Raw genomic sequence first — 25888 nt, 5'->3', positions numbered from 1 at the left:
AAAAAAAAAAAAAAACAAACCCACAACCCCCCAACAAAGACAAGACACAGGATCTGCAAATGCAGTAGATAGCCCACCCCACAGAAAAACCCAGACAACTTGGATACAAAAGAAGTGCTGGAAAACAGTGCAAACACATTCAAATAGGCTTTGCTGGCCTAATGCTGCAGCAGCTGAGTCTAAGAGGCACAGGGCTGGAAGTGCAATGCAACAGCTTCAGCCTGGGTAGGTTGCTCTGAGCAAGAGYTGATGAGCCATGACAGAGATGATTCTACGTGGGTGCTTCTTTCCACACCAGTTTGAGGGCTTGGTTCCACCGACAGTACAAGAACACCTGCATAGAGCTCCTGCTCAGCTGCAGCAGCTTGTTAATGTGGGCGGACACAGTCCTGCACAGATCTGGTTCCATTACTTACCTGAGCTAACTCTATATGCAGCAGAAATAATTCCGCATGATGGCAAACCTGAGCTCATGCATCCTGCTGGCTGTGGCCAATTCCCCACAAAGCAAGGAACCATCCTGYGTGATTCATCTCACAAGCAAGAGAAACTGCCTAGAAATAATTGTGAGCCAGCTCAACCCTATGGAAGACTAGCATCAAAACATACTGAACCCAATATAGTTAACCATACCAGCATCATCTCTCAGCTGCATAGTGACCACAGAGCTGCTCTGAGCACTGGCCATTCCTCCTGGCTRTTCCTGTGCAGAGCTGCCACACTAAGGGTTCATATGGAAGCAAGCACCCCTCYGAGTTGTACCAAAGGACTTGGCTCCTTGAAAGCTGACCAAAGATCAGTTACATTCAGGATTCTGAAATGAACATCCTAACTGGTGTGGCAATTTTATACTGACAGGGGAGCAGGAATAGTTGCTAGTACTGAAAGGCAGGAGCTGGAAAAGCACTTCTGAGAGCTGGTTGGACTTGCCCTGGAGGTGGATGCATAAGACCAAGCTCTCCTGGAAGCTTGGGCATCTGTGGCACCTACTGCTCTTGGTGAGTACCACCCCACACTGAACCAGCAGAAAAGCAGGTCAGAGAGACCCATGGGAATATTTGGGGCAAATTCTGTGTTAGCAAATAACTTAATCTGTACTGAGAGAATCCAAATAGTACTTCAAGATGTTCCATCTCCCATATGGGRATTTGGGAAAGAATTTACCAGGAAAGCCACAACAGTGGCTCTTGTTGTGCTCTTGTTGCTGTCTCTCTACTCTGTATCCCATTGGGTATGTGACCCAGAATCCGTTTCATTAAACCTTGAACAGAATTCAGCTGCACCTTTCCAAAACAATCCATCAACCCTTCAGCTGAGGTCAGCCTGAAGGTTGCTGCTCTGGCTGTGGAAATGACTGTCACTTCTAACAGGGACTGTCACACTCACCCCGAGAGTACAGCRCGCTGTCCCAGGCAATCCACTGACATCGCAGTCGCCTATTAAAGAGAAACACAGAACAAAACTAAATTATACCTGTCAGGTCAGCTGCTCAAACACATGGCTTTAGGGAGGAGCTCCAGAAAGTAGCATCCCCTTAAAGTAGCACAGATGGGCAATGGGGTGTAGAGGTTGATTTCGGGATGCATGACAGCACGCAGAAAATATCTTTGTTAGTGTAAACTGAAGACAAGACCTGGCAGACATTACGAGCACTAAGACCTTGCTCCCTTCTCCCCACTATGGCAATCACAGCTGCAGCCTTTCAATCAGCAGTCACTAATAATGTATATTAATCAGCCTCTGCTCCTGCTCAGGAACTTTCTCAGTCTCTTTCATTGCAGGGCCAGACTTAATTATATATGWACTGGGAGATAGAAGTGCAACCATTTGAGTATGGCTGGTCTCCAAAAATGAGAGATGGCCAAGAGGCATCAGAATTTACTTTGGCATTGCTTGTAAAGAAGGCTATGAGATAACTTAAAGGCCATTGAAAAAAAAAATATTAAAAAAGGACTGTTTGGATATTGTTTYCCCCTCTTTTTGTGCAGAATGAACTGGCTGTTCATCTCATTTAAATGCCAAGAGAAGAAAGGAAAATTTTACTTGGAAAGCTGAACAGTTCAGCCTATAAACATAGRTATGACTTCAATAGAGTTTTGAGCATTCACAGTACAAAATCAGAATMTGCCCCACATTCTGCACACTAACTGCTGTCATCTTCAAAGCCGCCTCTCTGAAGGCTCAGGATTTATTGCCTGCTGCTGTTCAGGATCTTAGGTGCTCTCAGTGTGGATGTAACAAGACTTCAGGATGTCCCACAGTGACTATTTACAAGCATCACTAAAACCTGACACACAATGCAGAAATCCCACTCCATTTCAGTCAGATTTGATGGTAAAATAACCATAACAAATTCTGAGCTTTTTCAGCCAGGGCCCATCCCCTCCCTGCAAATACCCCAAGTGAAGATAAAACATCATCACAGAACTACATGGCAAAGAGCTACAGTTGCCTGMAGAGTTTCAGCAGCAGCTCATGATAAACCAAGCCCTGTTTAACTACCTGGTTTTTACCACCTGTTTTATTACCACCACTTTTACCCCGTTTTACCACCAGTTAACTGTTTCAGTTGACCGTCATCTCTTTTTTTTCCTAAGCAGCAAATCCAATCTCCTGGCAAGGTTTCCCTAGTCCTAAAACTAATGCTGTAAATAAGCAGCTGGTTTTAAGATCTCTAAATGACAAAGAAACAATTCCAGCTTTCTAGATTTCACAGCACCTTGCAAAACAACAAAGTAGGTTACTGAGTCTATTAAAAAAAGAAACTAAACCACAAAACAAAACAACAGAAGAAGGAAATCTTCCCAGATGTGACACATTTTTCTTCTGAGAAATTGAGGATCACTAAAGCTATTACAGTAACCAGAGCTTTCTCATGTGATGAAGAGCTAGTCAGGAGATATATTTCATATAGCTGGGGCCATCTTTCCTCAAAAGAGAAAAAAAAGCCATGTCAATTTCAAGTGATTGATAATTTCACATACCAGTTTATTTTTCCTGGTGTTGGCACCAGGATCTCATAAATCCTTACAAATTGTTTTCAGTAATGAACACTGGTAAACTGTATTTTTCCAGGCACCAAACATCATAAAATGTAATGAACAATTAGAATGAAATAAAAAGTTTCACATGTCAGGTTGCTACTCCAATGGGTCACAAATTGTTTTACAGCAACAAACAGTTCCCTAGAGTCTTATCTAGGCACAGGAAAATAAAAATAAACAGCTGCCATTTAATGTGCTTGGTATAGTGATACATCAGCCTTCACAGCACAACCTTCCAGRAGGGGGGAAGTGAAACTGAACAAACCAACCTGAAAGTAGTTTTTATCCTAAAACAACGCTGAGGATAACTAGAACTGCTGTTCATGAATAACAATACATGAGTAAGCACAGCAGGAGCACTGCACATCTGAGAACCTGCTCTGAGCAGCATCTTCTCAGACTTCAAGCACTTACTTTGGCATTTCACTTGATTTCTGTTAGGCAAGCCAAGGAAAGCTCCTTTTCATGTCTGAACTTGCATCAGTTTTCAATCTAACTTCACTCTCTYCACCTGAGAGGCAAGAGACCAACCCAATTTGACACAGCTATGCTGTTTTTCAACAGCTGCAAACTCTTAGCAAGCAATACCAGTTACCTGCATACTTAACCTCTCATCCACACACTGAGCTGCCACAAATAGTTGTATTTCACCACTGGGKAGTGAGTTTTACTCTCCTTTTGATAGTGCCAACAGCCCAAGAAGAACCTGTGTGTCTCRTCTAAATCAGAAAAGCACAGAGGCTGTCACCTCTGTCAGCTCGTAYAGAAAAATGACACTTGTAGGCAACAATGGCCCCAAAATACACAGTGATTTCCTAAAGTGTTACAGGTTGGGTGCTGTAGCATTCACATGACATGATCCAGCACGGTGAACAAAGACAACTGCAATGCTTGCAGAGGTGTACTGGCTATAAATGAAACAGCTGCCCACTCTTTTGACTCGTTTCCATTTAAGTTGTTTTTGGGGTAGGGATTTCGGAGATAATGTGGCCTACACGCAGAGCTCAAGCCTGGTACTRGATTATTTCAGCCAAGGTGCTCCAATTTCTCAAGCTCGAGTTTCCCACCTGCAAAAATGTTCCTGCAGACTCCTAAAAAAAGCTCAGACACCCAATATATAAATGAGTTTAGCCTGGAGCAGCAGTTTGGCAGTCCCAGCCACAGCAGTTCTCTGGTTTCACACAGGAGAGCRGGCAGGTCAGAACAGCCCGAGAAAGATCACACCAGAGTAAAGCAAAGCGACTGAACCTCCCGTGTTCACCCTCTGCCAAGGTTTGTGCCAGTGCAGGAAAGACAACTGAAACCAACTGCTGCAGCAGGGGATGGCAACACCTGTCCCTTCTGCTCCCACACACCAGTCATTATGAGTAAGCAGTAAAGTCATGAGGCCTCCTACCTCCTGAGCCAGATGCAACTTGAATCTGTGATGTAGGAAGATGTACCCTCGTATCTCATTACCTCTTTCCTGAGGGCAAACCCTCAGTAGCAGACAAGGCTGCTTTAACACTTCTGGGGGGAAAATAAAACTGATACMAAGCTTTTGAGGTATAAAAACAAAAAGCTTTGTGAGCTTACAGAGGGTAGGSTGGATGCAGCACACAGGATTCAATACCTCTGTTTGTCATGGTGAAGGCAGAGCTGCCACTGTCCCAGCATTAAGAGGACACACGAGATGAGTGAGGTTCCAGATCTATTGGGTTTTAATCTTTCTGGGTTTTCTGCGAAGTAGYTCATAGTTCACCCACTGTATCTAGCTTTGTTAAGCAACTGCCAACACCTTAAAAAAAACCCCACTTTTCTTAGAACAGAATCACAGAAWCCTGGAGTGGTTTGGCTTGGAAGGGACCTTAAAGATCATCTCATTCCAAACTCCTGCCATGGGCAGGGACACCTTCTTCTAGGCTACTTGCTCCAAGCCCCATCCAACCTGGCCAAGAACACTACAAGTGTGAACAACTTCTAAGAGAGCATGTAAGCAAACTCAGAGAGTTCTGACACCATCAGCCTCAAAAACAAAAGTTGACCTTTTCATTATTTATTAAAAAATAGAACCCTCTTTTCTTCTTAGTGGAGCAACATTCAACAATTTATATGGCAGTGAGACAGTAGCTGTAACATCCTGGGGAAAACTCATAGAGCCATAGAATGGTTTGGGTCGGAAGAGACCTTAAAGCTCATCTCACTCGAATCCCCTGTCGTACACAGAGTGCCCATACACAGGGACATTTTTCACTAGACCAGGTTGCTCAGGGCCCCCTCCATGCTGGCCTTGAGCACCTCCAGTAAAAACAATATGAGGAAAGACGTGTGGGAAGTGGCATTATCTTATRTTGGGCCTGAAAGTATATTTAAAAAAAAACAACACGCAAGACCTAATTAAAATTAGAAATTAAGTGCCCCGTGAATTAAGACGTCATCTCCGCGCAAACGACTCCAAACCGCCTCAGCCCCGTCCATCGCCGGAGAAAGGCCCAGCGGGGCCGCCRAGCCCTCCTGGACCGGGACTGCCCCCCGCTCCGCTCGTGGCGGGCCGGCCGAGGGCTGCCCCCGCGGCGCAGTGATGTGACAGCCCCCGAGCCCCCCGACCTGGGCGTCGCGGAACTCCACCACCACATTCTCGCTGCTCCAGCGCGCCGCCATCTTGGGCCGCCCCGGCGGAGACCGGGCCGCGCCTGCGCACTGCGGGGCGCCGAGCGGGGCCTGCCGGGAGATGTAGTCCCGCCGCTCACCATCCCCCCTCCCGCGCCCCCGTCCCGGTGAACTGGGGCAGCGCGTCCTGTGGAGCCGTGGGGATCCCGCGGCCCGAGGAGGGTCCCTGTGTGGGTCCGGCCTCCCCGGAGGGGTTCTGGCCGCGGCGGCCTGCGAGTGGTCGCAGCTCCGCTACAGAACAAGATGTGTGCGTGGCCTGGGTCGAGGGTTGTGTTCCGCGGGACAGCGYCCGCCCGTCGGTGCAGCGGCGGCTCCGCGTCCCGCGGCGGCGGCGAGCGCAGTGCCGGGTGGCGGCGGCGCAGGGGTTAAGGGCGGCGGGCCGGGGGGGCCGGGGGCGGGAGCATGCGTGCTGCCGGCCGCTATTGTCTCCGGCGCGGCGCCCAGCACCAGGCGGCGGCCGCAGCGAGGCCGTGCCCGGCGCAGCGCAGCGGAGCGGGGCGCGCCGCCCCCGCCGCCCTCGCCGCCCATGGGCCGCAGCTGATCCGCGCCCGGCTCCTGGCCGCGCCCCGGGCACCAGCGAGGCGGGCGGAGCGACCCTGCCGGCGTCCACCCCCCGCCTCCCCCGCCGCTCCCTCCCCGCTCCGCGGCCCCGGAGCCCTCGGCGGCCTCCGCCGGGGGTGACGGCGGCGGCGGCGGCGGACTCGGGGCGTCCTCGCCCCTGCGGGCCCGGCGGGGGGAGGATGCCTGGGGCGGGGATGGGTTTTCGCCCGTAGCTCCCCGCGCCCCCCCGCTTCCTTCCGCCCCCTCTCGCCTCCCAGCGGGGGCGGCGCGGCCCCGATCCCCGCGGGGGGCTGTCGCTCGGCTCCCTCCGGCCCGGCGGCGCCCACATGGGGGGCAAGCAGAGCACGGCGACCCGTTCGCGGGGCCCCTTCCCAGGGGTGTCGACGGATGACAGCGCCGTGCCGCCGCCGGGAGGAGGGGGGGGGCCGCCCCCCTTCGGCCATTACCGGGCGGGCGGCGGCGGCGGCGCGATGGGGCTGCGCAGCCGCTCCGTCAGCTCGGTGGCCGGGATGGGCATGGACCCGGCGGCGGCCGGCGCCGTCCCCTTCGGGCTGTACGCGGCGGCGGCACGGGCGGCGGGGGAGGCCGAGCGGGCCCCGGGCGGCGGCGGCGGCGGTCCGGGCTCCGACTCCACGTACGCCCATGGCAACGGTTTCCAGGAGACGGGAGGCGGTCACCATAGAGACGGGATGCTGTACCTGGGCGCCAGGGCCTCGCTGGCCGACGCGCTGCCCCTTCACATCGCACCGCGGTGGTTCAGCTCGCACAGCGGTGAGTGCCGGCTCCCCGGAGCCTTCCCCCGGCTTCCCCTCCCTCCGTGGGTGCCCGGGGGCGGCAGTGGGCGCGGTTCACCCGGGAAGAGGGAGYTGCCCCCCTCGTGGACCCTCATCCCTATTCCTTCCCCGGCACAGATGGGTGAGTCCATGCTGGAGCTGGCATCTGTGTCAAGGTCAAGCGAGGAAGGGGTTGTGAAAGGAGAAGGCTTTCTAGAAGGGAGGTGTTTTGGTTCTGGAATGTGAAGCAGTGGATGTGGCACCCCTACCCCTTGACTTAGGGGATAGTGGTCTTGAGGTCTTGGACTTGCTGTAGCTCAAGACCTTGATTTTGGGAGAACAACCAGGCTGAGCTCCTTGTGTCTCTTCTGAAGGTGTTTGGGGTTACCAGTCAGGTATAGCAGTTCCTGGCCTTGKAAACTGGGAAAGAGGCAGAGGAAGCCTTTGAAAGCAAGGTGTGGGGATTTTTCCTCTTTGTTTTGTCTGATAAAGGTCCAGGGAGAGGCCAAAGCGGGTTTTCCCATTCAAGCCAGCTGGCACTGTTGTGGTGCTGAGGAGGAAGCAGAGGAGGAACTGCCTGCCTTTTTGATAGGACTGGGGAGCTAGCTGGGCTCTCTTGCAGGAAACATGTCAGGCTATGGGAAGGGGCAAGATTCACCCCCTTYACCCTCCTGGCTGGACTTTTCCATATGTCCTGGTGTCTGGAGAGAAGCTCTGTCTGTGAGCAGGGCTGTGTCACTGACCTAGTTTTGGCTGGGTACAGGGAGCGAGGTGGGAGGTCCTCCCTTTCCCTCCTGGCTGGAGGGGAAGTTAATTTCAGGGATGTCTCCTTGTGTTTCCTGGAATAGTCTGGGATTTCTCTCCCACCCGTCCCCCTTGCAAATGCTGTGTTCTCCTTGTGTGACGTGGTCTGGGAATTTCATAACATGCCATTGGACAATGCCTCATTTTCAGGAAGGCCTGAAACTGAACCCGAGGATAAGAACAAAGTGCAAGAAGAATCTCGTGGGACCCATTTTCTTACTTCTTGAAAAAACAAAAAAATCTTGGGATTTTTTCCCTTTGCCCAGTCTCCAGGGGCTGCTCTTCTCCGTTAGATTGAAGCTGTATATCTTGCATTGCATCTCAGTGCAGAGTGCCCCAGGTCTGATTCCTATTGATCCGGATAAGCCAGGCGCTTGCCATCCTCTCTGGCAGATGGAGAGGGCTGGCATGTGGCACCGGAGTTGAGACCAAGCGCTCCTGCAAACTTCCTTGCTCTGTGACCTTGCACAGACTGTGCTGCTCCTCTGGTTTCTAAATGCAGAGAGAAATCTAGGTATTCCGAGAGCCTCTGTGGGAATGAGGACCATGGGGGCTTCTGCTGCACCTGGTGCTGGAGCGAGCAGGGTCTTGTTGCAGCTCACAATAGTTGGTCAGAGTATCAGTTATATTAAATGATAGTTCTTAAACTGTGTGCTGAGAGGCAAAAACCTGTTCATAAAAATAAACCAGCTGCAAAATGGAGTAAGCTGTTTTTCAGCCACTCGAGCGAGTTAGTGCAGTGCTGCTGAGTTAAACACGGTGCCCTTGAAAGATTGCAGCGTGAGCYGTGGGAAGTGCTGCAAGAACTGGGTTTCTCTGGTGCCTCTTTTGGGGCCCTCTGAGAGCATTTGAGCTGAGCYGAAGCATGTGCAGGCCGCGCCGAGRGCTGTTCAGTCCTTGCTGAAGCCTCTCCTGGTGGTGGTTCTTCCTCATTGCTAATTAATAGCAAAAGGAGTGGAGGATGCTCAAAAACCCTTCTGAAAACTTGTCAGAGYTCATTTAACTTTTGCACTCTTCCTCTCTTGGTGTAAGAAGTTAATGAAGGATTTGGAGACTGCAGGGAAGGGGGGAAGTAAGCCACCTCAAGATTGCTGAAATTCCTGTTAATCTCCCATGAAGCTGGTTAACCTCCAGCAGGGCAGTCAGGAGCTACTCGTGTCTTCCCCCATCGAGCTGCTCCTCTCGCAGTGCTGAGCCACTCCATTAGCCACTGGAAAGTGCTGAAGCAGCAGTGCTCCGGTAAATGGAGAGGAGCTTTGACATTGCTGCGCGTGACTGTCCCTGCTCCCTTTGAAGGATGACTCGAGGGTGGGGATGAGGGGACCCGCCAAAGTACCAAACCCACTCAGCAGGAGGCATGCCTGGGGATCTCGGGGATCTGCCTGAGCTGCTGTACTACCAAGGAGAGGAGCCCCCTAACCTCTGTGGCTAGCAGGGCTGGAGAGTGGCTTCTTGCCCTGCCTGTCCCTTTCTGGAGCCCCTGGATGGTGCTGATTTCTATACATKGGGAAGTTTGCATTCATATTCTTCCAGATGCACTTGGGTTTGGGGAATAAACTGGGAGCTCAGAGTGCAACCTGAGCTCTGTGGGGTCCTCAGTGGGACAGCAAGGAGCYCTTACGTGAGGGAAGTGATAAGGTGCTGCTGTCGCAGCAGTGTGCCTGTGATAACGGGAGCAGGCAGATAGTCTTGGCGCCTCACTGCTCCCTTTATCTGCCATGCAGAGTTTCTGTGTCTCTCCTGCTGCTTCATGGCTCATCTGGCCCCTCAGCAGGGACCCTGAGGAGTGAGCTAGGGCAGGCTGAGCTGTCTTCCCTGGTTGGTGTCACTCCTTCCCCTCTCTGCTGTTGAAGGCCTGCAGAAGAGCTTGGTGTGCCTGGGGAGGAAGAGATGAGGGCTGTGCTGGGAAGCCTGTGCAGAGGGAGGTTGCAAAGTGGTCCCCAAGGCCAGGGAATGCTGCAGCATCACTGTGAGGTGCTGTGTATGATGATGGTCAGAGTTCAGAAAAGCCTACTACTGACCCCTCTGGGATCCACTGTGGCTGCTGGGATGCTGGGATGGGAGGAGCAGTTAGATACTGATGGCCTCTAGCCTGTCTCAGGATGATGGCAGGAGAGCTACAAGACTTATGAACAGCAAAGCCTACATGTATCTTCCAAACAGGGCGGGCAAGGAGCTCTGACCTTTATGGTGGAGTTTGTCTCTCCCTTTGAGTGGACAGCACYTCTGTRGGTGAATCCGGTTTCCTGGTGGGGATTTTCCCAGGCATATCCAGCATTTACACAAGCAGTGTAACTGTTCCAGCACCACCTGAAAGTGCACTGGAATTTCCCTGTCTGCCTAGGGTTTCTGAGATCCACTTCCTGGCCTCCATGAGTGGAAAATGACACATCTTGTGCAACTTYGGAGTTTGCCGTAGCATTTGACCCTTCCTCTGTAGCTTTGTGACCATTAGGACTTTTCACTAAAGCCAAGGCTAGTGGGAAGAAGAGAGAGCAGGGAGATGTGTGGTTTRGTGCTGTATGTCTCCAGCTTTGTGTGGTTCTCTTAGTATCTCGTGTTATTCATCTTCATCAGGGGATCTAAGGGAGTTTGCAGAGGCTGTAAGTAGCTTAAAGTTTATCTGGAAATCCCACTCATCACCCAAAGCCCTTGAGTGTTTGAAGCTCTAATAAATCCATATCTCCTTGTCTGCTGGCTAGCCCAGGGAAGCACCTAGCTCATTCTCCTGTGCAGTACCACTGGGAATGTCACTGGCTTTCCGTGCATCGATGAAGCAAGCGGTTTGTCCTGAATGCTGGTAGCACCAATAYCTGAAGGCCTTCTTTACCAAATGAGCTGCTGTGTTCTCAGCAGCACTTTTCTGGAGCAGGAGGGCCTAGCCTGGGGGAGATGTGAAGGATTTTGGTGCAGAGATGGCAACCAGGGTGCCGGGCTGRGTCCTTCTCCAGGCACAGTTAGAGAGCAGAAATGGCTGGAAGTGCTCTTCAGTCTGGCCCCAGGGTATGGGGTGGCAAATAGGGGCTGTTTGTTGGAGGATGAGCTGAAGGTGTGTGTGAACACCTGTGYTGGGCAGCCCCCATCTCTGCAAGCTGGGAAGAGGCCTGACTATGGTGACCCCTTGCTGCGCTCTGAYGGCTTTGAGTCTTGAGCCATTTCTCGCTGGTGCCTGGCAATCCTTGCTCCTCAGATAGTCCTGCCATTGTAGTCTCTAAATCAGAATGAGAAGGCTGAATTCTATCTTACCAGTCAGAAAGCTGCTCACAGCCATTACTGTCCTGCCACCAATTTGTCACCATTGTGTTCTGGCAGCCAGAAAGGGCCCACTGTGTCCTATGGTTTATCAGACACAGCATTGCCAGCCAGTCRAGGGAGGTGATCATCCTGCTCTGTGCTGCTATGGTCTCACCTCAAATCTGATGTGCAGACTTAGGTACCACAATACAAGAAGCATATAAAACTGTTAGAGAGGGTCCAGAGGAGKMRYATGAAAATAGGAAAGGGTCTAGAGGGAAAGCMATAAAAGGAGCAGCTGAGGTCATTTGGTTTGTTCAGCCTAGRGAAGAGAGTGAGGGTATAGCTCATCATGGGCTCCAGCTTCCGCAGGAGGGACAACAGAGGGACAGCACTGGTCTCTTTGACCAGTGACAGGATCCAAGGGAATATCATGGAGCTGTGCTAGGGGAGGTTTAGGTTGGATGTYAGGAAMAGGTTATTCACTGAGMGGGTGACTGGGCACTAGAAGGCTCTGCAGGGAAGTGGTYGCAGCACCAAATCTGACAGAGTTSAGAAAGTTTTTGAACAAGTCTCTCAGATGCACGATGTGATTCTTGGGGCTGTCCTGTCCAGGGCCAGTAGTTGGACTTGATGGTCTTTGTGGTTCCCTTCCAGCTTGGGATGTTGTATGAATCTATGAAGTTTTCAACATGCAGATATCATATGTTCTTCCCTCCCCTCTTCCAGCAGCTAGGCCAGGGGAAGGGCACCCCAAGGTCTGCACAAACTTGCCATTCTGAATCTATTTTTTGCCAGTGGAAATTTCCAAATATGACCGTCCTCAAACCATCTTTTTGTGGGTTTGGTGCTGGTTATTGTCCGACAGCCGAATCAGGCACCTGCATCATTGCCAGGCCTAGAGATCATTTGGAAAGTGCATACAGAAATGGTCCTGTTGACTCTCCATGCTGGTGATGTTCAGCTGTTGGGCTCTCCCAGTCTTGAGGGGATGCTTCTCTGCTTTTGCCTTCTCCGAGCTGGCTGCCAGGGCAGCATTCACCTGGGACGGGGGAAGAGGCAGCAGCTACCTYAGAAGAGCAAAGTGCTGAACACCCGAAGACAGGAGACTCCAAGGCAGCTTTAAGGCACAGCAGAGCTGGAGATGAAGTTTAAGTGCGTCAACGTTGGCGTTGTGCGTGAGAAGCCGGCGGTGGCGGCAGTTATCTTCAGTCTCCGCAGCAAGAGCTAGCGCAGGCTGTCTCTGAGCTGCCTTGCCTCCCTAGTGCCCTCTGAAATTCTGACTGCTTTCCCCAGGAGCGAGGCACTAATTGCTGTGCACATTAACTGGGCTCTCTCCTCTCTAAACCTGTGCATAAATCAATATAGGGTAGCTGGGTGCCCTCTCCCCCTTCCACACATGTATCTTCCAGAGATGCTGAGCATGATGCTCTTGTGCTCCTGGGCTGACCCACTTCCCAGCCAGGATTGTCTTCCCAGCCCGCAACGTAAGTTTATCCCATGCTGGTTTGTTTTGCTGAGATGTTTGTTCCGGTGACTGGAATAACCGTAAAGGCTTCTCTTATTTATTAATGTGCTATTAAGGCTCCTCTCTCTCTCGTTCGCCGGCCGGAGGATCAATCAGATACAGACATCTTTGGTGGAGGAGCAGTATCAGGCTGGCGCCTGGCCAAGGCAGCCACAGAGAATCATGGGAAAATGCTGCTAAATGCTGAAAATTAATTTCAAGAGAAGCGCAGGGAGGGAGAAAAACCCACTTTGGAGGAGGAGAAAAAAAAGGCTTTTTTTTTTCCCCTCCGATGTAATCTCCCATGTGACAGATCAGACAGGCTGCAAAGGGCTCTTCAGATAAATTCTCTTTGCAGGAACTAGTCCCGTGGTGCCCCAAGCAGACGGTGGGCAACCACGAGGTGCGTTTTGTGGCATCTGCTGCTGGTACACCAAAACCTCAGATGTGCTGAGTRCTTGGTTTTGAGTAAATGTGACCTGGCTTTCTCCTGGTTCCCTTGAAAATTGAAATCATAAGGGCTTGGGAATGATGTACATGAGCAGCCCAGCGATGCTGTAAAGCAGCAGACTCTGATGCAGAGCATTTTGCCCACCTGCTCTGGCCTGGCTGTACATCAGGGTGCAACAAACCTCCCTCTGTAGAGACAGACCAATTTTCTTTGTCAGACAGAGCAGGGGTGGTTAAAGCTGGGCCTTAAATGTCTCCCCTGCACGGGTTCCACCAGTCAGGTTTCAAATGCAGGTGAACCCACTGGGGGCTTGAGTATCCCCCAGGAGTGCTCCTGCTATCCTGTGGAGGTGCTGCCTGGCCAAAAGCTTTTGCAYAGTGCTTTTTGATGGGAGGCTGTTGGAGATGCAGCTGCAGGAAGCTCTGCTGCCTGGGGCCTCTTCTCGTGCCGTTGCACAGCATTTCCCGTGGGCAGAGCCCAGCTGCCGGCAGGTTTCCTGCCCTGCTGGGCTGCAGGCAGGGGAGGGGAGTGCCTGTCATGGGCGACAGGGGCTGCTTCTCTCTTGTCAAGGTTTAAGTTTCCAGCCCACTGCAGGTCCGTACTGCCTGGGATTTGAGGAAGGTGGAAGGAAAGGCCAGAGGGGCAGCAGGCAGGTCTTTGTGGCTGGTCTCTGTGCTGCTGGCACGGGGCTTGATCCATTGGTCCTCCCTGCTGTGGTCCCTTGTGCCTCCATGCTGCCGGATTTGTACCATGTGCAATGAGCTGAGCCTGAGCACATGCAGTGGTCAGGCCCAGCACCAGGTCTRTGGGCAGCTGGAGGTGTTCCATCCAGGATTTATTTAGCCAGAGGGGATGGTGCTTCACCATYGTAGAGGCTGCACTGCACCTCTGAGGTGGAGCTCACTCTTCTTTTCCCTCCTTCCCTTCAGACCAGAGCTGGCCAGCATCAGCACCAGGGTGACCCTGGGACACTTGGGGTGTTGTGGGCTGAATGAGCTTGGGAAATTTGTGACTCCCTGTGTTCATGCTCACTCAAGCTGTGGGCCTCCCAACAGTGGCATGAAACTAGACTGTGTCTGTTCTTGTGGAACAGTCTTGTGGCACTTTGTATAGCAGCAGAGAGATGCTGTGGAAATATTTACCTTTCTGCTARTTTTAGCAACCCTAGCAGAAATTTCCTGGGGTTGTATATTCCCAGCTAGCACCCGTGGTTCATTGAGTCTATGTCAGGTTATGGCCATAGGTCCTGCCAGGCACAGAAGAGAGGCTGGGACAGATCCTGATGAGGGAAGCACAGTGGTGCAGATAAAGAAGGGAACTGAAAGCTTCTCAGAGCTGTTYCCTGGCCCAAGCAAGCAGGACAGCGTGACAACAGTGGGTATTTTTAGAGGCCAGCTGCCTGCAACACAAGAGAGGGAAAGCAGCAGTCAGGCAGGAGAACTGAGTGATGCTGACCCTGTCCCACATCCCTGCCCAGTGTTTTATTTCCTTCCAGGATGAGGCCACTGACATTTCCATCTCCTCTGTGCCTCTTTGCCTGTTGCTGCCTTGAAAGGCAGCTCTCTTCCTTCTCACTCTGGCTTTTCACCATGGCTGTGAGTTTCTCTGATTACAGCTCAGCGATTTGAGGGTGGTGCYGGGGGCTCCGCTCTTCACATCCCGGATGGTTGCATTGGTGGGCGTTTGGGGGATTGTTTTTTGGAGAAGTCTTTGTCACCAGTGAGGGGAAAGCCTGCAGTTTCTTCTGCAGCCGGGGTATTTGCAGTAATTCATTTGGGAGTTCTCCCTACAAGGCAGTGGAGCTGCACTTCGTCAGAAGTGCTGCAGGGGAATTAGATCCACCTTTCAATCCATCCATCCAAGGCCTGTACATCTGTAGCCGGGGAAAAGGAGGGGGGGTTGGCTCTAGGCAGATGGCTTAAATTACTGTCTGCAGGGAGGTCGAGTCAGTATGGGCTCAGATCAGTTTTGGGGCCAACCCTGTGTGAAGCTGGTGCTGAGCAGGACAGGCTGAGGCTGAGCACCCTGCTTTGGCTTTTCCRGTTATCCCCAGTGAGATCTTGCTGCTTCGAAACCACTGTCCCTCTGCTCATATATTGCACCATTGATTTCATGGCCCTTGAAGTCTGCTATTTGCCTGGATCTTACCCTTCTGAGGGGTTTTGCGGATGCCTTTGATTTCTTTTTGCTCTCCATAGACAGGTACATAACAGGTGGTACCCTGCACATAATCCTGGGTGAATGTTTCAYGGGAGTGTGCTGCATCACAAGTCCCTGCCCAGCTCTATAAGTGGGGGGCACTTACGCAGAGGAGCACTGTGCTCCTCTGGGTGTTGCCTTTTGTGAGGGGGAGAGAGAGCTTTAAATCCCATAGCTGGAATTTTTGTCATCTGCAGCCCCACTGCCTCCTTCATCAGAAAGAGCCCTTCTCATGCTGGAGGTTGGCACATGTTGAAGCGAAGGGGCAGAGAAGGTGGGACACCTGGGCAGTGGTGTTTCTGCCTGTGGCACAGTGTGTAACCCTTCCTACCTCCTCCAGCAGGATCCAGAGTGGGCAGACCCAGCTCCTCGCCAAGGGGCTCATTCCTCTGAGATGCCGTGTCWTGTGTTTTGGAGGGCTCCTGGAGCTGCAGAAAGCTGGCTGTGTCTGCCAGCTGCCTCCATGCTGCAAAGGCAGCCGGGAAGTTTGGACTGGGGTATCCCCCTCCTCAGCATAGGTCTTCCTCCCAGATCCCTAGCCTTTGGCTGTCAAAGGGGAGCTCATGCTGCCTGTCCGGGTAGCTTGGTGCTGTGGAGAATCCCTCCCCTTCTGCACCATGAACAGTAGAGAGGTGTGAYCATCCTCCACCTTTGCACCTGCTTTTTCCCCTTCCTGCTCTCCTAGTAGCTTGGGGCAGTCACTGAGTGTCCCTCAGTGATCACAGTGCCTCATGGAGAGCAGGGAGATGCTCTGTGCCATGCCCTGCCTTTCTACCATATGAGGGACAGGTGAGGTCAGGGCTTGTTCTGCAGCATTCTCCTTGCTAAGATTTTTTTTTTCCAATGGTGGAAATATTTCAATTTTCKTTTTCTGTATTTCTGCAGAAACAACCGGTGTGAACTGGCCACAAGTGTTTCCCAGCCATGCACTGCTTGTGGGTGCAGCTCTGTGCCTTTTATGCTGCTTGCCATTTCTCTATCCCAAAAAGCAATGTTTCATCCTTTCCATGCACCCCATGCATTGGGGATGTTGCACTGATGTAAAACAGTTGCCTCAGTGATCCTGCCACCATAGACCAGGCACAATGACCCCCTCCACCATGCTCTTTGTGTGGTGCTGCTGTGGAGTGCCTGAGGAGGAGGTGTCCCAAGAGCTGGTTGGGCTCAGTTCCTGGCAGGAAGGGGTATGTGGGTACAATCAGTGCTTGGCCATAATCCYAGCATCACAAAGCCAGGGCATGTCATCATGTGCTTCTGGAGTGTCCCATCATCCTCCCAAGAGATTATCTGAAGCTGAGGCATGATGAAGCATCAGCAGCATCAAAGCACCAGTTCTCTGCTTTGGAAAAACCCAGGGTCAGGAGGCAGATACTCCCTGGGGTCAGATCCGGCTGTGTTTGGGAGTGGCTCAGGTCAGCCTTGTGCATTTCAACCTTTCCAAAAGCGGGAATTCCTCTGGCAGCTCCGCAGTGCTGGAGCCTGGCGGTGGGGACTCCGTGGGTACCTCCCCAGCGGATGTCTTAGTCACAAGTGACTCACCCCACCAGTCCCCGCGTGACGTTGCCTCGYTGCTCCCTCCCAGCCCTTACCAAGCCAAAGTGTCAAACTCTCTCCCTTTCTGCTCTGATTTCCAAATTGCTGCGTCCCACTGTGCTGCCAGAGCATCCCTGTGCTYCTTCATTTCAGCACCTGGGACCCCCTCATTACCCTGTTGGCTCTGTGCATCTTGCAGATGATTGCTGTCCACAGCAGGGCTTTGGCTGCGCCTCCTCTTTCCTGTGAGAAATATGTGGGAGGAAAAAAACAGGCATGCAGGCAAACCCTTTGGAAATTCCCAGGTGTGGCTGCAAAATCATTGTCCTCTCAGGGCAGTGAATTTGAAAACCTGAGCAACCCTTGAGAGATGTGGACGAAGCACCAGAGTATCACTGCAGTTCTCCTGAGTCATGAGATGGCCCTAGATCTGTTTTGTGACTGGCAGGAGCCCTGGATGAGCTTGTAACTTGGTAAATCTGAGCCCTGCAGCCTGACAGCAGGAGTTGGAGGTGTTAATGCCTTTGCTGGGCCATCACCCAGGACCCCTCTGCCTAACTTTGCTCTTCTCTGGGATGCTAAAATTAGCTTTGGGCTACACGTTCTTCCTTATGAAACCTGTTCCCAGCAGCTGGGGGAGTATTTCTGCAGTAAACTAGGACTCACMAGAAGACAGGGTGACCCTGGGAGGTTGCCTTTTTCATCCAGGTCTGGGGGAGCTAATCGTGCAGCATAGCTTCAGCTGTAGGAGGAAGATGACCTCTCCCTTAGCATAGGTACTTCTGCTTGAAAATTGCAATTACAACCATGAAAGGGGCAACATTCAATGACAGGCAAGGAGGATGCCCGGTGTCTGGACATCCTGTGACCATATAACCTCTTGGTCTCTTTGCCCTCCTGCTTTTAATGTGTATGGGCTGTGCTGGAGGTGTTTTTTTTAAGGCTTTGGTGTGTCCATCTGCTGAGAATCAATAGTTTTGGGTGCTCTGGAGCAAATGTTCCTGTGGGGTTCCCTCTCCTGTGTCTCCTACTCCTTTCCAACTCTCCAGCTTTCTTCAGCCCTGGAATTGCAATCTGTTCTCCTTCTTCCCGTCCTCCCCCACCACCCCCATAAGAACCCAACTGGCTAAAAAAATACAGCTCTGCCTCCTGGCTTGCAGCAAGCCAGCCTTAGGCTTCTGTGATGTGATGCCACCCAGCCCTTCCACTCTGTGTCCCGCATCCCTCTGACCCCAGTGGCTTCCCCACATCCCACCAAAAGCACTAATGCCTTTTCCTTGCTGCCACATCTCCTCTTCATGGCTTGAGTTGGGTGGGAGTAGACAGAGGTGTCTTCAAAACAATGCTGTGATCATTAAGATGGTGCTGGCCTTGGCCACCTTCATGTTCCATGGCACATCCCTGCCACCCTTGGATGTTTGGCTGACCTGACAGCAGACACATGCCACGTGGGGATTTTGCCAGGAGCCACTGCGCACCATGGACAGCTTTTCTTATACCGTGCAAAACCTGGCCTTGCACAGAAGCAGCGTATTTTTGGGKTGCTGCTTTCATGTTACAAACAATTTATTATCTTCCTTCTCAGCTAGCTGGACTGACTCAATCAGCCAGGAAATGATAGGGTGGGATGGGGATGGAAGAAGACCATCCTTCTGCCAAGGCAGTAGAAACAGTAGAGTTTCCTTCCAAGCACTGCCATCCAGAGATGTCCCATCCAAGCCACATCCCCTGCCTGGCTGATCATCTGGTGCTGGCTCACTGGCATCCCCCAGCCCTGCCTCTCTTCCATCTCCAGGAAGGTGGGATGTCTTATTTCCACCCTGGAACYGTCCTTTATGCTCTCCCACCTCTGCAGCCTTGAATCAGGAGGAAGGACGCTTGCCTTTTCAAAGCTGGCAAATGAGGCAGCTTAAGTGCTTTACTCCTTCCTGCCTACGTGTCCCTGCTCGTGTCAGCCTTTGCACTGCACAATAGTACAGCACCATCGTGGAGTTCACATGGTGCCCTGAGTGCTGCTGGGGCAGCAGGGCTGCCTTGGACCTCAGCTACTGCCTCTGCCCATCCAGCTGATGCCATTTCCTTCTGCAGCAGAAAGTGGGTTCTGGCCTGATACTGCTGGGTTCCCCAGCCTGCAGGCACTGCTGCCTCCTGGCCCTGGTGCAAGGCAGCATCSATGAGTGCATCACTGGGGCTGGTAGAGCATCACTTCCATGGTGGGCATCCACCCRGGAGGGGACACACATGGAGTCCTCAGCTGCCAGGTCCCTGTTTGCCCCAATGTGCTGGAGAGGTGCTCTGTGCATCCATTTGCCATCTCCAATGGCCATCTCCTGTGACTGTTGCTTTAATAAAAACAAGATTGTTTTAAGACTGTAGGGAATTTATTTTCCAGGAGATGTTGGGTCTGAATATCTTGGTTCTTAGATTTCCTTCACCTGCCTGACACAGAGGACAGCTCCTCCCTGATTCCTTCTTCTCTCCTGGGGCTGTGCTGGAGTCCTGGAGGGGTAAGGGAAAGACTTGGAGTCCCTTTGCCTCACCCAACCCCACATGCTTCAGATTGACCAACTGGTCTTTCAGTCTTTCCCTCCTCTTCAATCACTAGCCCAGTTTTTTTCAAGATGATCTATGTGTTCCAGCTTCCACCTGGTGCTAATTCAGCTGGCAGTGTTAGGGAAGCYATAGGGGAAGGTGGGATGCTCATGGTTTACTCAGCAAGGACGAGCATGCTTGGACCAAATATTCCCTGGTTTTATCTCATGCTTGGATGCATCCTCACCTGGTACAAGCCAGCTCCCTTGGCTGGGAGCCCAGGACGCTCTCTAGAGACGTGGAGATGGGCTATGCAGCTGAGGTTTCCAAATCCTCCATGATCATCAGGCAGCCTGGGGCTTGCCCCAAGCTCCCTGGCTCTTTAGCTGTCCTTTGAGGTGGCTGGGCACCAGAGAAGGGACTCCTCCTGGACCAAGCACATTTTGGGGTGTTTGTGTTGCTACTCCCACTCACAGGGCTCCTGGTTTATCCCATGGCAGTAGCGGGRGACTGGGCAACCAGGGATCCCATTAGTGAACACTTATGGGATGGGTTGCTGGCATTGTGCCTGCACTGTTGCTTCTTCCTGCCCTCAGGGCACATCATCCCCACCAGTGTCTTCCTCCCATTGCTGTGCAGGGAGGAAAAAGGGCTGTGCAGCAGAAAAGCTGCTGCTCTCACCCTGTCAGTGACAGGGTGTCCTACTGTTGGGGCTACTCCTGATGGCACCATGGCCTGTAAGCAATCTGCCTGGAGGCACACCCAGCTGGAGGAGGGTTTGGCAGGTGAAGGTAGACATGGCACATGCCTATCCCTGGGATCTGGGACAGGCTTGCAGCTCCCATGAACATGGTCYCACCCATCCCCAAGGGGAGCAGCCGCTTCCACTCGCAGGATGTGGTATGGTTGACCCTGTTGTAGTGCTCAGTAGTCACAAGCGATGGGAATTTCTTATCCCAGCTCCAGAATCAGCTCTGTTTGGGATACTTAGAAATGGGTTGGAAAGGTGTCTCAACCCTCCCACCACCACTAAATTCCCTGCAGTTCTGTGGCAGTGCTTTTAGCACTGTGAGGGTTAACCMCCAGGCTCTTTCAGCTTTCATAGGATTGGGTGGAGGTTTTCAGAGGTTCCCAGCTCTACTTTGCCCAACTCTCTAAAATTAACCATGTAACCTTCCTAAAAATACTCAGAGGGCAGTAGCCCCTGGAGAGCACCAGCGCCACTTGTTCCTGGTTTCTAGACCAAGCCATTGGAGAGATCAGATCACCTGCCAGCCTGTGTCTTGCAGCCCTGGAAAGCCCTTGATTTTCTCAAAGTCTCCTGCAAGATGCAAGAGTCCAGGTCTTGACCTGAACCTGCCTTTCCAGGCCAGCCCCCTTCCTGTATACCCTCCTCTTCTTCACTTACTTGATACCTSCCCACACATCTCTGCATGAGGTGACAGTGCCAGCTTCAGGTTTAATGTRCCATGCTTCAGCTGCCCCAGATGCAACATCCATGGCCTTTCCCTGGAGCAGCCCCTGGGCCTCCCCATGGATGTGGGAGGCCCGGGCAAGGAGAAATAGCTGGGCCCTTCCTCTCATTTTTTTTTTAGGTATGTGGGAGGAGGATGGAAAGGGCTCGAGGAGGAGGGAGGGAGCTGAATTTTCCATGAGCAGCTGTCAAAATGTAATCTCCTGCGTTGCTCCGGCTGGCAGCTTAGGCAGGATAAATTAACGGGGATTTCGGGGAATGTGGAAAATACCATGGCCCGGAGGGGGCTGGCCATGTGGAGAGCAGCTCTTTCATCTACGGGACAGGCTCCTGCCTGAGCTATGAAGGGATGTTCCAAGGCGGYTTGGTGCCTGCCGCTGTTGAGTGCTGGCTGTTCCCTGGCCTCACTGGTTCTGCGCCTGTCACCTTCAGCCAAAGGTCACCTGGAGAAGGGGTGAGGGAGTTCATCCCTTCTCTGCCTCCCCTTTCCCGCTGGTGGTGGGCTCCTGTGCCTGCCCTGCAGGGAAACACACAAGCTTTTGCAATGTCAAGTATTTGTGCCGACAGCTGGGTATGGGGCAGCCCCCCGCCCTGGGGGCCTTTCCACACCCACTGGCTCCTCGCTCCTGCTCAAACTGGGGAATTTACGCAACTGCACGTTCATCTTTCCCTTTTCCCTGCCCCTCCATCTTGTGAAATGCAGAGCCAGAAAAGTATGTGTGTGCTTCTGCACTTGGCTCAGCCCCCAGACCCGTCTGGCTGGAGGATGCCAYATACGTGCTGGGACTTGAGCCTGGGCCCCTCTGTCCGCCCAGAGTCCCCACGTCCTTGCCAGGGGGACGTGGCGGTGTCAGGAGTCCCGGTGCCCCAGCCAGCTGCCCAGGGAGCAGCGAGGAGCAGGGGGAGTGTTCATGCCGGCTATTTATAACCGTGCTAAAGCTATCCCAGCTAGCAGAGAGGCCTGGAGATACAGCGACAGCCGCTCGCTGGAGCCTGCAAAGGGCCCCGCTCTTTGCCTGGCCCTGCTGCTTCGCTGGCGGCCGTGCCCTGGCAGCCGCASACCAGGCACTTCCATCCGGGCCCTTTTCCCTTTCCATCGGTTGCACGTCTCATACAATCCCTTCGGGAGCTGCCGGAGCTGGCAGATCTGGGACAGCTGTTTAAAATAACACATTAGCACAGAAAAGGGGGGACCAGAGGAAACGAGGTCTGCCCGCACGCTGCGCAGGGAGCTGTACTGAACCCGTACAAACGCCTTGCCCYGACACAGAGTTCGCAGAAGAAATGCCTTTTCCAAAGGGAGCCCTTCACAGCCGTTGCYGCTGGAAAGCAGTCCCCAGAGCTGCCCCGGTGGGGCCCGGTGCCCTGGCGCTGGCAGACCATGGGCTGCGGGCGGGATCAGTTCAGGCAGGGACGGGGACAGGGAYAGGGCAGGCGGGCTGCCAGGGGAGCAGGGCACCGGGAGGGTGTCTCACAAGGGGAGGACGCTCGGCTCTTGCAGCAGGCGGGCTGGGAGGCTATCCGAGCTATGTGCGCTATAAATACAYCGGGCGGGTAAACACTTGGGAGGAGGAAAAAACCAGCTACTTCAGCTAATGGGCACGGCTGCCACAAGGTATAAATCGGTCAGGAGTAAAATTAGGCTGGAGAGGAGAAGGCAGATCGGTGCTGCCGCCCACGAGGCCCTGGCTGCGGCACTGCCCTATGGCCTGGGGCTTGGTGCAAGGCTCGACCAGGCTGGGGCAGGGATGTGTTCCATGGTGACAATGCTGCAGGCCAGCAGGACAGACCTCTGGGCTTGAGGCCTCCTTCTTTTAACAGGTCCTTTTAAAGCCAGTCCCGTACCAACCATAGTGCTCATCCTTGCTGCACCATCCTGGGAAATAACCACACTCTGGAGAGACAGGATCCAAGGACCKGGGAAGTAAACTGTATCGCTGCTGCTAATGAGCGCTAGGGTGTTGAGCAGTTACTGGGGCTGTTTGCACAGCAGAGGTCTGAGCTGTCTCTCCTTAAAGCCACCCTATATTTTCTCCCTTACAAGAAGTAAAAAAAAAAGCCCTGTCCACATCCACATGGTGGCAAACAAGAACCTGATTCATCCTTAGATAATTTGTGTATATTCCTTTTCTTTCCTGAGCAACCTTTGCATATATATGAAGAAAGCTCTTAAGCAGCACTGCAGTCAAACCTGATCTGCTTTTAGAAGTCAGATCCTTAAATTACCCTCTCCCTCTCTGCAGGCAGGGAATTGCTGGATATTCTGGTGCAAACCCGTGGTGGTGGCACGCGCGTGTTCAGCTCGAGCTGCACTGCTCTGCTGGGCAGTGACAAACCACATGGCCTCAAGCTGGCTGCAGTGGAAGGGCAGGGAGTCCCAGATGGGTGACCTACAGGGCTGCTTGGGGTTCTGCTCCTTGTGAATTTTGGGCTTACAGATTGAATTTGGGGCAGCCTCACTCGGTGGGGCTGGGGACAATGCTGTGGGGGTCTGCAGGGCTCGAGCAGGTGATGACACTGGTGACACCCTGGCACCAGCCCAAGCAGGGTTGCGGAGCAGATCTGGGCATCCCATCTAGAACCCAAGAACCCAAGTCACCAGGCAGGGCCAAGGTCAAGCTGGCTYATCAGCCTGCAGGGTCCTCCTGCTCCTGGGGTGCAGGCTGGCATCAGAAGGGTTAGCACCCATTTCACTCCTGCAAAAAGCTGGATAAAGCAGTCATTTGTATCTGAGGCTCTGATCTACAGTCCCCTGCTGCAGCTGTACCAAAAAACTCCTTCCTTGCAGCTTTACTGTCTCAGCCTTGCAGTGCTGGGCTCCAGCAGCAGCGACAGCACTGTTCAGGCATGGGGACGTGCCCCTGCACTTGCCAGTGGCTGGGTGCTGCGTGCCCCAGGCTGCTGCTCGCCCTTTAAGGCCTGGCAGCAGCTGATGGCCACGTGTGCGCTGCCTTGGCACGCTGTCCGTGCCCTCTGCGCGGCGGGCACGGGGACGAGCAGCGCACCAGCTCGTCGGCTGTGCCCTGTCCGGTGGCTGTCCCCACACCGGCACTGCTGGTGGCCGGCACAGGATGAGTGGGTGCCCAGGGGGTGCTGTGTGGGGTGAGGGTCACCATGCAGGCGGCAGGTGAGGGACTGCCCGCTGCCATGCCCCRCCATGGCCCCAGGGATTCCCCGGGATGCGGAGTGGACTCCTGCTGCTGCTCTCRCTAAGGGCTCATCTCTCTGCTCTCCTTCCAGGTTTCAAGTGCCCCATTTGCTCCAAATCTGTGGCTTCTGATGAGATGGAAATGCACTTTATCATGTGTCTGAGCAAACCTCGCCTCTCCTACAACGGTAAGGGCCGGGCTGTGTGGGGGACACGGCGTCCTGCCACGCTGGGATGGCTCCGGGCAGGCTGGAGAGACGTTTGCTGCTGGCTGGGCTTCCCAAGAGGGCTGCGCTCCGGTGGGATGGTGCAGCTCCCGGTCCCTGCTCCGCTCCGCTCCCCTGTCATGACTCAACCCTGCAGCTTTTGCTTCCAGGCTCCTCTGTAACACAGCTCCCTATCCCGGGGAGGGCCCTCCTGACCCCTCTGTGCCGGAGGGAGCTCTGCTGGCCCTGCCTGGCGAGAGCGCTCCTGGGTTTTCCCTCCCAGCGGGTTGTTGCCTTCCTCCCCCTTCGGTGGCAGAGAGGCTCATGAGGCTTAGCTCTGAGCTGCAAGCACTGGCATCTCCCAGCTCTCTGCTGACCATTGGTGTGGGAGTGATGCTCACCCCCTAATCTTTGGGGATTTTTTTTGAAGACAGGGGTAGGGGCTCTCTTTGCTCTGGATGCTCCAGACCCATGTCCCCTCTGTGCCTCCACATGAGCCCCCTGCCAATGTTTTCCAGGGCTGTTGCCATTCCACCCCATCCCGGCTGCCTCTGCAGCAGTGCCCTGGGTTCCCCTCCATCCCAGGGAGAGGAATGCTGTGGTGTCCCCGTCTCACTGCTGCCCTGTCCTCCCCTCCCAGATGACGTGCTGACCAAGGACGCCGGCGAGTGCGTGATCTGCTTGGAGGAGCTGCTGCAGGGGGACACGATAGCCAGGCTGCCCTGCCTCTGCATTTATCACAAAAGGTACCGTGAGGGGACAGGCAGACGGGTGGCAAGGGGACAGGCAAGGGACACCAAGGCTCAGCAGCGTGGTGGTAACATGCTCTCCTCTTGCAGCTGTATAGACTCATGGTTTGAAGTGAACAGATCTTGCCCAGAGCATCCTTCTGATTGACCCGCCGGGCGTGCTTGCTGACTTCTCTCTAAGGTGAGCCTGTGGTGGGCTGCTCAGAAGGGATATTCCCATGCCGGGTTTAAATCCAGGGCTGGAAGTGGAGGATGGGGTGGGATAGGGTGGGATGTGACAGTCAGGGCTCCTGCTCCTCACCCGGGATGGTCTCTCTCTGCCTTTGCAGGGCACCTTGCTATACCTGCTGTACCTCCTCTCCCCGTCCCCCCCGCCCCGCCTGGAGTTTTGGGCTGACTTTAAATTCCTCGAGAAGACAAAAATAAAACCCAGAAACTTGAATCCACTTGGGACAACGGCGCAGTTTTTATTTTATTTTATTATTTTTATTTGTTCTGTTGTTTTTCTGCTTTTTGTTTTGTTTTGTTTTGTTTTTTTAATTTAAAAGATTTAAAACAAAAAGAAAACATCCAGGAGAAGACAGTGTGAGAAAAGCGGAGCGACCTGCTCTCCCCTCCACGGCCGCTGGTCACCAGGAGAGCTCTGCCCGCCAGGGAGGCCCCGGGGACGCCCTCGGCCGAAACCCTGCCATGATGTTTGGCTTTTCTCCCCGAAGCGCAAGGGGAAAGCTGCCGGGGGACAGCCGGCCAAACGGAGCACGCGGCATTTCTCACCGGCAACCCYCCCACCTCCCACCCGGACTCGCCCGGGGGCTCTGCTCGGTTTTTTTGCACTGACTAAACAGGAAATTTCTCCTCTCTCCCATCTCCCTTTTGGAGATCTCCACCCTGGCCCCGGCAGCGTTGAGATGGGGACTCTGCCCCACGCCGGGAGCGGGGCCACTGCTCCCCCCTGCTGAGTCGCAGGGGTCCGTCTTTCAAGTGTTTACAATGAGAAAAAAAAAAAAGAAAAAAAAGGAAAAAA

At 53.5% G+C, this 25888-nt stretch overlaps 2 protein-coding genes across 3 annotated transcripts in view; one reads left to right on the top strand and one right to left on the bottom strand.

Moving 5' to 3' along the window:
- WDR59 (WD repeat domain 59) overlaps positions 1–6082 on the bottom strand; it is a 49574-nt gene extending 43492 nt beyond the window's left edge. Inside the window, exons 1-2 of the mRNA XM_057376397.1 lie at positions 5631–6082; positions 1387–1436 (exon numbers count right to left, since the gene is read on the bottom strand). Coding sequence (XP_057232380.1) covers positions 1387–1436; positions 5631–5684 — 104 coding nt within the window. The 5' untranslated portion in view covers positions 5685–6082. The remainder of the gene's footprint in view (positions 1–1386; positions 1437–5630) is intronic.
- Positions 6083–6195: 113 nt separating this feature from the next.
- Positions 6196–25888, top strand: ZNRF1 (zinc and ring finger 1). 2 transcript variants are annotated; one of them, XM_057376399.1, is made up of 5 exons: positions 6196–7025; positions 24002–24097; positions 24756–24861; positions 24955–25045; positions 25413–25888. In XM_057376399.1, the coding sequence occupies exons 1-4, from the start codon at positions 6581–6583 to the stop codon at positions 25010–25012; spliced, it is 705 nt and encodes a 234-aa protein (XP_057232382.1). In that variant the 5' UTR covers positions 6196–6580; the 3' UTR covers positions 25013–25045; positions 25413–25888. The 2 variants fall into 2 exon arrangements, with proteins under 2 accessions (XP_057232382.1, XP_057232381.1); XM_057376398.1 differs by having other exon boundaries at positions 25194–25888.

The sequence above is a fragment of the Malurus melanocephalus genome, unplaced genomic scaffold (genome assembly GCF_030028575.1).
Source record: "Malurus melanocephalus ecotype Western Australia unplaced genomic scaffold, MMel_1.1 scaffold_279, whole genome shotgun sequence".
In the NCBI taxonomy this organism is placed as follows: Eukaryota; Metazoa; Chordata; class Aves; order Passeriformes; family Maluridae; genus Malurus; species Malurus melanocephalus.
This window is presented reverse-complemented; position numbering and strand designations above follow the sequence as displayed.